The sequence below is a fragment of the Mesoplodon mirus genome (assembly GCF_964341445.2).
Source record: "Mesoplodon mirus genome assembly, chromosome: 10".
Classification (NCBI taxonomy): Eukaryota; Metazoa; Chordata; class Mammalia; order Artiodactyla; family Ziphiidae; genus Mesoplodon; species Mesoplodon mirus.
This window is the reverse complement of record NC_138986.1, coordinates 34,788,635-34,802,170: the sequence shown is the minus strand read 5'-3', so window position 1 is coordinate 34,802,170 and position 13,536 is coordinate 34,788,635. Positions and strand designations below refer to the sequence as shown.

At 40.2% G+C, this 13,536-nt stretch overlaps 1 protein-coding gene across 1 annotated transcript in view; it reads right to left on the bottom strand.

The window, feature by feature from the left end:
- MTCL3 (MTCL family member 3) overlaps positions 1-4,199 on the bottom strand; it is a 41,415-nt gene extending 37,216 nt beyond the window's left edge. Inside the window, exons 1-2 of the mRNA XM_082633530.1 lie at positions 3,493-4,199; positions 390-1,594 (exon numbers count right to left, since the gene is read on the bottom strand). Of these exons, the coding sequence (XP_082489656.1) occupies positions 390-1,499 (1,110 nt within the window). The 5' untranslated portion in view covers positions 1,500-1,594; positions 3,493-4,199. The remainder of the gene's footprint in view (positions 1-389; positions 1,595-3,492) is intronic.
- Between the last annotated feature and the right edge of the window lie 9,337 nt (positions 4,200-13,536).

Here is a 13,536-nt window from a genome sequence, read left to right as displayed (position 1 = left end):
GCTCCAAATTCTCAGCTTTACTGCTCCCTCTCCATGAGACAGGAATGACCCGGAGCTGAATGAACGAGAAGAAACTAGGAAAAAACGGGTCTTCTTTAGGCCTTCCCTCGCTCTCCTACTCCAGCTCTGTCCGTGAAAAAGTGAGCCAAACCATAATAATCGGAGAAACGAAGGCCCAGATTTGGATCTCAATAAAAACCTAACGCTGCTGATCGCAAGCCCTTTTAGATCCGGAAAGGGCCTAGGGACCCCCTCCCCTCATTTCCTGTTCCCCTCCCTCTTGAAGGCTCCCTAACAGGTTAGCAGCCTCTCACTCCCGCCGGGACACGCCCTAATGCTCCGAGGCCCACACCTCCCCTCCTCAGACCCGTCCCCCCCACCCTCCTCACCTTGAGAGTCTCGTTTTCCTCCCGCAGCTTCTCCATCTCCTCCTGCATTTCCTCCTGCTCCTGGAGCTGCTGCGGGTGCGGCTGCGACGAAGGGGGCGCCGCTGCCTGCATGCCGCCGCCGCCGCTCGCGCTGCCCTCTGCGCCCTGTTGGGGGCCCTCTGCTGCCGCCGCCATTGGGGAGGTGGGAGGGAGTGCGAGGGGCTCACAAATGGCAGGGGCGCCAGCGACCGGAGAGCTGCGGTTGCTGCCGCCGCCGCCGTTCTTAGAGTGCATCTGAGCCGCGGCCGCCGCCGCCGCCGCCGCCGCCCGCTCTTTCTTGAGATGGAACTGGATGAGCTCAGACTGCAGACATCCTTCCTTCCAGTAGCTCCCTCCGCCACCGCTGCCAGGCCCCACAACGCCAATCCCGGAGTTTCTGCTGCCGGAGCCTGGGGTTTTGCCCGCAGAGGAGGTGGATGGCGAGGAGGAGGCCCCCTCCGCGCCGCTGCCGCCCCTCGGCTGAGCGCGTACGCTTTTCCCTCGCCAGCCCCTGGGCGGCGGCGGCGGCGGCTGCGGAGCGCCCCCCTCCCTTTCCCCAGAGCCGCTGCCGGCTCCTCCTCCTTCCCCACCCCCTCCTCCTCCTTCTCCGAGCGGAGGGGGTTCCCCGAGTTTAGAGGACGCGGGCTCTAGCTCCCGGGGCGGCTCCTCCGACGCGCCAGGCCTCCTGACACCCACCGGGGCCAGGGTCGCCACAGGGGCCGCTTCAGCACCAGCCAAGGACTGGACAGCTCCCGGCGCGGCCCCCTTGGGCGCCAGGGGCGCGGCCTTCTCCGCCCCTCCTCCGCTTCCTCGGGCGCTGGCCGGAGGCGCCGTGCGGCTCCCGGTCTTGTTGCCCTGCTGCTGCTGCAGCTGCTGCTGTCGAATAGAATTGAGTTTAGTGCCAGCCCCTACCGGGGACCGGGTGACCGCGGTGGTCTGTCGGACCGAATTGTCCCTCGGTCTAGCGGGTGACTGAGCACGCTGCTGCTTTCTGCTGCTGCCCTCCGGGTGCAAGCGAGCCTCAGTGGCAGCTGTGGCGGCAGAAGCTGCGGCTGTGGCAGGGGCAGCGCCCCCCGTCGGTGGCTGACTCATTGCGGTCTAGGAAGAATCTATTAGAGGCGATTTACAATAGTCTATCACCAGATCACTCTCTTCCCTCCTCACTGCCAGCAACCTTCCTTTCTAATCTGGGACAGAAACAAAAGAAGGAAAGCACACAGCGTGTCTGCATTGTTACAGAGCAGAGAGTGATTTTCCGTAACAAGAGAAGCCCTAGAAAATGAGATTTGGACGGCGCTTAATAGAAGACTAGACTTTAGAACTAGGATGTAGGATCGTCAATTCTCATTTTGCCCACGGAGGCGCTATCTCCATCTCACGCCACCTCAGTAAAATGAAGGTCTGAAAGCTGCTGAACCTCCCATTCTCACGGTAGCAGGTTATGGCAAGGATGGAGTCAGAAAGGAATTGATGGGGAGTTTTTTGTTTGTTTGTTTGTTTGTTTAAGAAGATAAGGTCAAGAAGCTTCAGAAGGAAAATAAGTCCAAATGCTAGGACTGTCAATACGCTGATTTTTCAGCTTTGGTTTCCTCACTATCAAATCTGCGTTTCAAAGCCTAATTTCATGGAGAAAGTTTTAATTGATATTCCCAAGTGTCAGTTAGATGAAAAGGGTTATGAAAGGGTTTTCCTTAGAGAACACTTGTTATGGATAAATGATACTTTTCTCAAACAGCTCTAGCCCTTAATGTTGCACTTTGTGAGAGAAATACACCCAATTTCCTTTAGACTAGAACTAAAAGAAAATATAAATGAATGACTTTAAGCCAACTTCAGTTTCAAGAAAATATGGCATTAAAAATCATCTATGTGGTTTAGTCATTAGCAGCGCTGAAGGGATTTTTCTTTTTCTTTTAATTAATTTATTTTTTAGTTTTGAGAAATAAATTAAAAATCATTTGGAAATATTTATTGGTGGCTCTGCACAATTTCTTAAATTACAGGTGATAACTTTTTCTACACTTATCTAAATTTCATTGTTCTTGTGAATTGCTTTAGTTTTAAGTGTAATTGCTAAACAGAAAGTATTTTCATTATTAAGGCAAAGGTGTACTTTTAAAGTGCCCAGTCCTTTCCATGAAGCCAAATTCTAAGACACACCCTGCACCCAAGAACGCTGGCGCATCCTCACTCACGGTGGTTAAGATCAACTTCTGTTTTGTATTTTTTCCAAAATAAATCCATCACTGGCTTTTAAAATCTGGAAAATAGCAACTCAAAACCCATTGCCTCCTGTTTTTTTCTCCCTAGTGATCCAGCTGCTTAGTCAGCTAGTCAGTTAGGTGCCTTTTCCTTAGAAATATAATTTCTCTCTTAAGGGCATGACTGAAAAGGGCATGACTAGGCAGAAAGTTCTGCTTAAAAAAAAAAAATCCTATTAGGGGAGGAGATACTTGCTAGTTACTTTACTAGCATTAGTCCTGTTATTGTCTAAGTATCATAGCTTAGTCAATGTGTAGTAATCCCTCATTTTATAAAGAAATATTACTGGAAGACTCCTCCACCTCCCTTTCTCTTTCTGGTATCTCCTTCCAACTCAATTTGGAAAATAATAGTGAACAAAGAAGACATGGGGAGGGGGAGGGAGGAGTCATCCATCAACTTATTTTCTACATGTTCTCCCAGAGCAACATGCTCCTAGAATACCTGGTCTAGTTCACTGGCAGGTCACACTAACCGGGATCACCCAAATAAGTTATATTGCCTATGCAAACTTATTTTTGTTTTGAATTAGGCAGAACCACTCTGAAGCTGAGAGCCACCAGAGAACGCTTAATTCGCCCCCCGTACAGTTCTACCGCAGGAGAAAGCTCGAGTTCCAGGAACTCGGCTCCCACAATCAAAGGTACCTGGCTGCTGTCACGTGGTTCTCACAAAGTACCAGGATGCTGTGTCTCTTTGAGGCTTCTCCTATGAAATTCGCCAACCCAGCAACCCCAGCACGGCCTAAACCAACAATTTTAATCTCAAGTTTTATCTGCCCATTCACCCTCCCCATCCCTTTAGAAAATCCAGAACTGCTCACTTCTTGGCAGAGGCGATGTTTTGAAGCTGGAGCAAATCAACAGCGCTTTCCTTCTGATCTTCCGGGGACCTCAGGGTTCTTACTGTGTCTTTTCGGAGGCGAGGAGAGTTTAACTTCTTAGTTTTATATATGCGACTATCTGGCTGAGCACTTTTGACTTTGGGCCGGTTCGCCCCAGCTCCACACCCGCTCTGTTTCTCCAAACAATGGCGTTAACGTGGAGGCTCAGCGGCCGGAAGAGCGGATTACTCCTTGGCGGCCCGCGGCTGGGCTGGAGTTGCGGCTCTGAGCAGGCGAACACGCAAGGTACCAAGCCGTGCCAGACGCTCCCCGGGAAGTGCACTGATATTCGTGAGCTGGCCTCACCGGACTGGGCAGGGGAGGGGGCGGGATTGCAAGGGAGGACTGCGTAGAAGTAACCAAAGAGAGGCTACTTTCAAAAGGGAAGAGAAGAAGGCGGAGTGCGGAGACGGAGGGGCGGGCGGCAAGAAGACAAAAAGGCCAGAACCACGCCCGCGATGGAAGACCGGTAGTCAGGCTCACAGTCCTCGCTGCACTCGCATACCCCTTACTCGGCGGAAGATTCCCAAACCGCTCGAAATCGGATGCACTGGCTTTCCTCAAAGCTTTGTCCTGGACCGCGTCAATCGCCGTCAATTATTTACTTGAGCTTTTCGCAGGGAGGCGGATTCCAACAGCCTTCCGGGCTTGACTGACGTCTCCTGATGCAGTGGCAAGGCGCTGGCGGGCGCCTGCTGGGAGTTCTCTTTGTTCGCTCTCTTTAATTCTCAGTCGAGCTCCCCACGCGGTGCGCCTTCCCCACCCCCAGCCCGGGCGGAGTCTTCAGACGTCCTTTCCACGGGTAGATAAATGGTTGCCAGACTAACGGTCCCACAGACAAAGGGTTCTTGTCATGCCACGACTAGTTTAGTACAAACCGAATAAATACCGGTTTACAGCGATCCTTTACAGTTGGGTTTGCCTTCGGTACATTTTCTTCTCTCCTTTATTAAGTTCCAGTTTCCACTGTGAATACAAGGAACAATTACTAGGATCCATAATCTTTATAGTAGTGCATGCGGGTAACAGGAATCATCTAATGTATTTATTATAAGATAGGCATTTAAAGGAAATTCAGGGGAAAAAGGGAATTCAGAATATGTGCCTTTACGATGTACAAGAATCCATACTGCTTCACAGTAATAGTATTTTTAAATGACCGGAAAATTCTCTTTTCCCTTCTAGTTTTGTTTATTTTTATTTTTTGGTGGTGATGGGAGGGGGAGTGGTGTGGAGGGAAGTATGAAGTTCTCCTTACCTTTAAGAATTCCTTGGTGAACTTGAAGATAAGAATGAAAATAAACACTGTTTTAGAAAGGGTATTTTATTTATTTTAAATTTCTCGTACATTAATATTGTGGTTTTGTATGTAAAATGAGGTCAGTATCTTGAATAATTTTTTATATTAATATGAATTTTAGTGTAACAGATTTTATTTTCCAAGTGTAATATCTTGCATTAAAAATGAAATAACACAATTTAGGAGTGTTTTGCATACAAACAATATCATTACAGCAAAATAAAAAGATGTTCAAGCCCTGGTGATTAGTATCTCCAGCAATATATACGACAAATATAGCAGCAGGACAAAATCATTCAAGTACTTATCTGCTCCCAAATAGTTAAATGCCTAGCTTATGCCTGGCACTGTCCAAGGTCCTGGGTATGCAAAGATAAGAAATAGTTCCTGTCTGGGAAGGCTTAAGCATATTGATGAGAATTGGGATAATTTCCATATAATCCTTTAAATACTTTTGGAAAGTGGAAATGTGATGTCTGTGACTCTATAATGAATAGCTCAGACTTTGACTAGCATACCAAAAATACAGAGAAAAAGGCAAAGTAAAATGTAATCACAATTTACTTGGAATTTATGCTAAATAATAAATTGTCATTATGTACTCAAATTTGAGTTGCGATTTCCTTAAGAAATACTAAGATTCATTTAACCAAAATGTATAAAATATTTTTCAGGTTAATCTTTACAAATCAAATAATATTATAAACATAGTCTGTGGACAGAAAACCTACCTGGTCCTGCTTCTTTAAGAACTTGTACTCTGTTCAGGCATCTATGCTTCAATTTTTCCTAAGGCAGTATTATTTATTTCAATGCAATTAGTAACTTTAAGTCTAATAAAAATCAAGATTTCATTATCATGCATTCTTAAGCACATTATCATGTGCTTAGGTGTGTCATTTTATAATATAGTATTATGCAATTTCAAGGTTTAAAACTTTTTAATAATAAAGATTAAGTATGAGCAATATTTAGGATGCTTCTTTACTCATGTAAATATGCCATAAGAAGAACTTTTGAATTGGAAATTTATCTTATTTATTTTATTTGCTAGTTAAAATTATATTTCTCCAATTAAGCAAGCACCAAAGATGATTATTCAAAGATTTTTGTCAGGGGCTTCCCTGGTGGCACAGTGGTTGAGAGTCCGCCTGCCGATGTAGGGGACACTGGTTCGTCCCCTGGTCCGGGAAGATCCCACATACCGCGGAGGGGCTGGGCCCGTGAGCCATGGCCGCTGAGCCTGCGCGTCCGGAGCCCGTGCTCCGCAACAGGAGAGGCCACAACAGTGAGAGGCCCGCGTACCGCAAAAAAAAAAAAAAAAATGTTTACTGTGTTTCAGAAGCAGACTGGCCAACTGACCTTTTAATGTGTGTAATAATAAATCATCCACTCTGTAGCACAGTAATGTGGATCTTTGATCAAGGGAAGGCTAAGGTCTCAACTTCGAAGCCCTTAAGAAATACATAGATTAAAATATCTACCCTTTGATTCTCATCACTTTAACTATATAACAGCTCTTTACCTACATAGCTTTACAGTTTGCAAGGGACTTTCACTTTGTATGCTCAAAATACTGTGAAGTAAATACTATTTTCTCCATTTAAAACCTGGAGTAACTGAGTTTCAGTGATGTTAAGTGACTTATTCAGGTTCAGTTTCACAATCAGAACTTGAACTTAGGTCCTCTTCCATTGTCTCCTTTTTTATATTTTTCCCACATGCTTTTCATACCATAACTTAAAAATCTTAATCTCTAAGCCTGATTTTTCACCGGTATCCTAGTCTGATCTTTTCACATATGTACAGGCTCTCTACATGTGGAAATAATACTATCACCTCAAATGTCATGTGAATTTTTCCTCTTTCCTCTAACTAGCATCGATTTCTATTCTATTTTTCTTTTAGTTGAGAAAAACTGTATTCTATATCTTTTTTCCTTTTAGTGAAATCATCATTTTATATACTTTCCCACTAAACACTGGGTTCTTCATTGCTTAATATTTTTCCTTTGCTTCTATATCCATTATTTTCTTTCAAAATATTTCCTAGGCTTATCTTTTTTTTAAATTTCCTGTGCAATCACTATCAAAACCCAGATCCTAAACTACTGCAAATACTTTCTATATTAGATAGATTCTTTCTGCTAAATCCACACTGTCCAATGCTGCCAGTTTACACCTTTATTAAACAAAATTTTCCTCACATCATTCTTACAGTCACTGTGTCATGTTCAAACTCTTCTTCCTAGACTTCAAGGGGCTGCACTGTCCCCATCCTATGCCAAAATGTATTCCCTAATACATATTCTCTGTCTTCTTAGACTTATTGTCTCTTTTCCCTATAAGTATGTGGTCTTGTTTTGCTTGTATACTTTTCCTCTTGTCATTTTCCATACTTGGTATGTCTGTCTTCCTTTCCTGTCCAAAAGTTACCCATATTTTAAGGTTTAGTTTAAGTTTCAAATCCTTCTTTCATATGAATTTAGGCAAGTTATTTAAAATTTCTGAACCTCAGTTTTTTTCACACTAATTCATTCATCTTTTTATAAATTTAACATATATTATTGAATTTATTTTAATAGACCTAATTTATGTGATAATTATTATACAATAGTGAAAGTAATTCATATCACAGTGCATGAAACATGCACTAATTATAACTAATGATCAGTGATAATTACTATGTGCCTGGCACTGTAAGCTATCAATAAATGTTAGCTATTACTGTCAATTAATACTTTAGGAATATAATTATATTACACAAAATTCTACTATTTTTGAATTTCCACAGAACTAATAAACAACGTGACACTGTTAGAAACGCTTGGTTAATCTTGTATTATTTTATAATTGTCCACTCAGATAGTAAATATCTTAAAATAATACTCTTGTTTCCCTCAGTGTCTTCAGCAGAGAGCTGGGCACATTGAGGCTGGTTAGTATAGAGATTGGATTGGTTGGTAAATTTCTAGTGATGGAGAAAAGCTGATATTTTCAGATCCATCCTCTGTTTTTGGAGAGTAATTTAGCTTGGATATGTGCCATTGTCTTGACCTTTACTGACATAGGTATGCATTCACCTACCACATTTGTTATCTGGATTACATTTTGGATAATAATTTAAGAATCATAGACTGTTTGGGTTGTAAACACCATGATTTATCTTTTTATCTCTAAGCAGGCTACCCAAACCATATAATACTTTGGGTTTAGCCTAATTTCAGCCTTCTCAATAAAGTCTGTTCTACAACCTCTTGGACTAAATGTACACATATTTTAACATTAGGGGCAAAAACCTATGGTTTAATTCATATACTGGATTAAGATTGCTACTTGTGAATGGCAGAAATTGCTACTCTACCACAGATGTTTTATTTACTCTTGCTTCTGCTGTTGTGGAAGTTTGCAATTGGGTATTGCATAGCCAAACTTCTGTTGCATTACTTCTATAAATGCTCATGAATATCAACCCTTGATAATTCAATTTAATGTCTAGCCACTCATTATAGCCAAAATATTATCAGGCATCTGATTTCAATCCCATTCCATATTCAATCTTAATCTTAGTGGAGATTTTTAACAAGTCTAGTAGTGATTATGTAAATGTTATACACTTTTAAGTTTGTTGTTAAATTTCCCCTAATTCTACTAGTTTAATAGCTCAGAACTGTCAAATTTCATATAACAGTGCTTTAATAATTTTTTATCTTCTTACCCTAAATCCTCCTTCATCAATAATTAAATTTCCCTAATATGAGTATAGTAGGCATCCTAAGTTACTCTATACTTCACTGGGAAATTTTAGTACAACTTTTTCTATATTCTATTTGTAAATATTGTCTCCAGAATGTCTTTTGCCTTTTGACTTTATGGTGTTTTGCACAAAATTTTTAATTAATATGTGGATACATTTTTCAATCATTATATTTATAGCTGTTAGTCTTTATGTCTAGCTTAGAAAGGTCTTCCCATTACAAAATTATAATTATATTTTCATGCATAGCTTTAATTCAGATATAATTAAAAATTTTTTTAAATCAGTTGTTTCAAATAAATCTGGAAATTATTTTTGTGAACGATGTGATATAGTAATTTAAGTCTGGTTTAAGTAAACGAATAATCAGTTATCCTTTCTCCACTGATAATCGTAGTAGTTGTTGTTGTTCTTTGTCTTACTGTGATGATGAATGTTATAAATAACATCTTTTGATTGCTGATGAAGGTAGTCCAACTTTTCAAGTATTTTATATGATTTATAAATTTAATCCTAAAAATATGTAGGTACTGTTACTACCCCCATTTTATACATTAGGATATCAAGGTTCAGTGAGATTAAATAATTTTCCCAAGGTGACAGTTTAGTGTCAGACTCAGACTTGAAACCAGCCATGCTAGCTCCAGAATGCATGCTGTTAATTATCATACTATTTTTATAATATTCTATATTCCGATAATAATGTTGTCTTTTCTGCATACCCAGTCTGTTCACTGATCTATTCCTATGCTGATATATGCTACTTTAATTATAATAAATTCATAAACCATGTTGATTTCTGGTAGGGCTTGTCCCCTCGTATTCTTTTAAATCTTTTCTTGTTTCCTTATTTCCATTTTCTCTCTCATGTGAACTTTAGAATTAGCTTATCAAGTTTTATGGAAATCCTGCTGTGATTATCTAGCTTTATACATTTACTTGGGAAAATTCATGTCTTTATAATATTAGAGTATTTTTGCTAGGAACATAATCTACCTGTTGACTTTGATTATTTTAAATGGTCCTTAATAATGTTTCTTTTTTGTCATTGTTATAGTCTTGCACTTATGTTTTGGCCTTATTTTCAGGTATTTCAAAATATCTGTTTCAATTGTAAACAGCATATTTCTCAACTATATTTTCCAATTATTTGTTGCTATGTATGAAAACTATAATTAGTTGATTTTTGTCTCTGCCATGTAGCTGAATGATGTTGTAAATTTCATTTTTCATTCACTATTTTAAATGTTTTGTAGAAATGAAGAACATGAAAACCTTTTGAATTGCCTTTAGAAATGAAGAATGTAAAATCGTTACACAAACGAATAAACATTCCCTGAATCTACCCACTAAAAGTCAGTAAATTTTATGGATTTTGAGCTAGTCAATGTGCATGTGAACAAATTTTCTTCACTTGAATGATTTTTTCTTTGCTGTCTTTTTTTTTTCACCTTTTCTTTTTCTTTTGCATAAAGAAGTCTAAGAAAAAATGATATGCCTGTTTACATTATTAAGATAATCTAAAATCTTGCTTAACCAACTACAGAGTGCCTGACAAAGTGAAAAGATCAGTATTGTGCAGTGATTCCTTTCACTACGTTTTGTCAATCTCAGCACTTTTAAAAGGCAAAAACTTCATACTACTAATGTCATTGATGGTCTGAGACAACCTGAAGAATGTTTTGTTTAAAGAACACACACACACACACACAACACATAAAAGTATACACCTCTGAAGTGTAAAAAAAGTCAATGCAACAAACTAGTGTCAACCATTCTAGATGAAACTCCCCATTTTGACCAAAAGCATCTTGCCAAAGATGGACAGAACTAGCATAATAGCAGGTTTTAGTGGTTTAGAAAAATATGCTACCTTTACAGAATGCTTCAAACTCTATAGTGTTTCCATACATTATTTCTTTTAATCTTTATCACAAAGTAATAGTGCTTTGAATCAGAAATATTTCAGAGGAAGTTAAAGTAACATGCAATGCCTGATGAAAGGAACCTTTAAATCACACATCTCATGATTGATAGCAATTGTACAGAATATGTGGAAATAGTACAGTTGCTTGATTTAAAGTCTAAGAACTAAAATTAGGGAACAAGCATTGTACTAAGTCTTTCAACATTTAGTGGATTCCTGTTTGGGATGATATATATATATCTCATATATATATCTGTATATATAGATGAATATATATATATTCAAAAGGTGGAAGTTTTCTGGACTTTTGGGAAGACTCTCCTACCCTTCCACACTCCTTTTCCAAAAGCATTTTAAAGCAATATAAGACATTTTATAATATTCAGGTATATTTTGTAATGTTTTTACAATATTTAGTGTTCACAAATTTCAAAGAAAACTAAATAAGATCCTGCTTTCATGTTTACATTCTAGAGTATAACTTATGGATACTTCTAAGAAAATATAAACCTAAGTGAAAATCAGATAAGTGCTGATTTTATGTAGGTGTTAAGGAAACTTATTGGAGAGACATTTAGTTAGGGAAAACCTCATGGAAGGAAAAAACTCAAGCTGGCCTTGAGAGAACTGCAGGTTTGACCCATTTATTGAATTCCCCTGGCTGACAGTGATCTACTTCTGCCTTAATTCTGTTTCATTCTTTCCATATTTTTCATTGAACTTTCACTGAACTTTCAGCATATGTTATAAGCTTCTTGAGAACAGGGGCCATGTCTTGCTCATAGTTACATCCCTACTGCATATGTACCTATTCACTGTTCTTTGCTCACAAAAGTTTATTTATCCATAAAAATGTGCATATTTGAATGATATTGCTATATTATCACAAATGCATGTAATATTCCTCTCATATAGATTGGGATGTGTGAGGCCACATCTTACATATTTTATACCCTTCCCAGCTTTTAGACCAGGGTTTTGCCAATTATGAGTGCTTCATAAAGATTCTCAATTGAATGGGAATGTTGTGAAAGGGAAGAGGAATCTAAGCAAAGGAAATGAAAGATATAGACTAAGGCAAGGAAGGACGCCAAAGTGAAAGATGTAGAATCTTTCTGTTAATGACTACTCAGGTATCTTCAGGAGTTTTCCAACATCAGTAATAACTCCACCTTTCCAGTTATTTAATTCAAAATTCTTGACTCCTTTCTTCTTCCCTACACACCCCCTTAAGCAATCAGGTAGTCTCGTCAGCTGTAGATACAAAATAATTTCCATATAGACTCATTTCTCACTACTCTCACTGCTCCCACCACGGTCCAAAGGAAAATGATCACTTCCCAAAGAGCATCTCCCTGCTTCTACACTTGCTCTCTTTCCTATGTAAGTAATGTCCACAGGGTGACCAGAGTGATATTTTCAACTGCAAGTCAGAACATGTTGCTCTTCTGCTCAAACCTTAAAACGGCTTGCCATCTCTCCCAGGGCAAAACCTACGGTACACGTATGGCTCACGGAGGCCAGGGGGTCTGGCTCCCTCACTCTCTCTGCCCTGCTCCTGTCCCACTCTCCCCTTTCACACTGGACTCCTTGCTTTTTCCTCAAACACCACATGCACACTCATGACTCAGGATTTTTGAAGCATTGTTTCCCTTCCGTTAAGAATGCTCTTCTCTAAAATAGTCACTTGCCTCACCTCCACACCTCCTCTGGTCTTTTTTCAAGTGTCACCTTCTCTGACTGTACCAATATCTTAATTTCTTTGTACAAACTTGTGCCCATTCAACAATCTCTATCTTCCTTACCATGCTTTTTTCCCCCCTTCATAGCACGTATCTGCATTTAACATACTCTATAGTAATTGATTTTTCCTGTCTAAAATGGGAGCTACAAGACGGTAGAGCTTTGGGTTTTTTCACTGCTCTATCTCTAGGACCCAAAACACAGGACATTAGTAAGCACTCAAAAATGTTTTTATTTATTTGAACAAATGAACGAATAAATACAAAGTCAGTGCATAAGTAAATAAGAACTCATGGAGGTTTCAAATGTCAAAACAGAGTTTTGCTTTGATATACAAAGAAACAGAGATATACTATGGATACTAGAAGAAAAGATTAAAGATTATTTGCAGTCAGAGAGAGAATAAATCTCAGGAAGACAAAGAGAGTAAGGAAGAGATTACTGTAATCCAATCTGAGATCACTGGAATCTGGTTTAGGAACGGTTATAGAACTGGAGCAAAAGTAATGAATTCAAAAGGGACAAAAAGTGAATTGGCTGAAATAACTACAGGGGGTGGAGGCAAGTAGCATTTCACAGATATTCTTAATAATACTGTGATCTTCAAGAGCTGGAAACTGTTGGGCCGCTTTCAGCAAGAAAGAAGGTGGGAAGGTTTGGAAGAATGACACTGCTGTTACGGAGGAAGAGTGATGGTTTATTGAGATTTTTTTTTTTTTTAATCGTTTTGAACCCACAGTGTTCTTTATTGCAATGATGTAGAGGATGAATGAAAACAAACTTTTTAAGGTCATAAAACACTTTTTTAAAGCATGTTTGTTTTGTTTTGTTGGTTTTTTTTGCGGTACGCGGGCCTCTCACTGTCGTGGCCTCTCCCGTTGCGGAGCACAGGCTCCGGACGCGCAGGCTCAGCGGCCATGGCTCACGGGCCCAGATCCGCGGCACGTGGGATCTTCCTGGACAGGGGCACGAACCCGTGTCCCCTGCATCGGCAGGCGGACTCTCAAGCACTGCGCCACCAGGGAAGCCCTAAAGCATGATTTTACTTTTTATGTTTTATATCGCTCCTCCATACATACATCAGACAGCTGTATTTGACCTGCATACCAATCAACAGAGCAGCGATTCTGTACTGCTCCAAGTTAATTTAGGGTATGTTCCTGCTGGGTCTGAAAAAGTCATGAAACAATAAATGAGTCCCCAGGTTCTTTCTGATCCTGTCCCCCAGTAGTGTCCCCATCTTAAGAGTCTGCTTTCA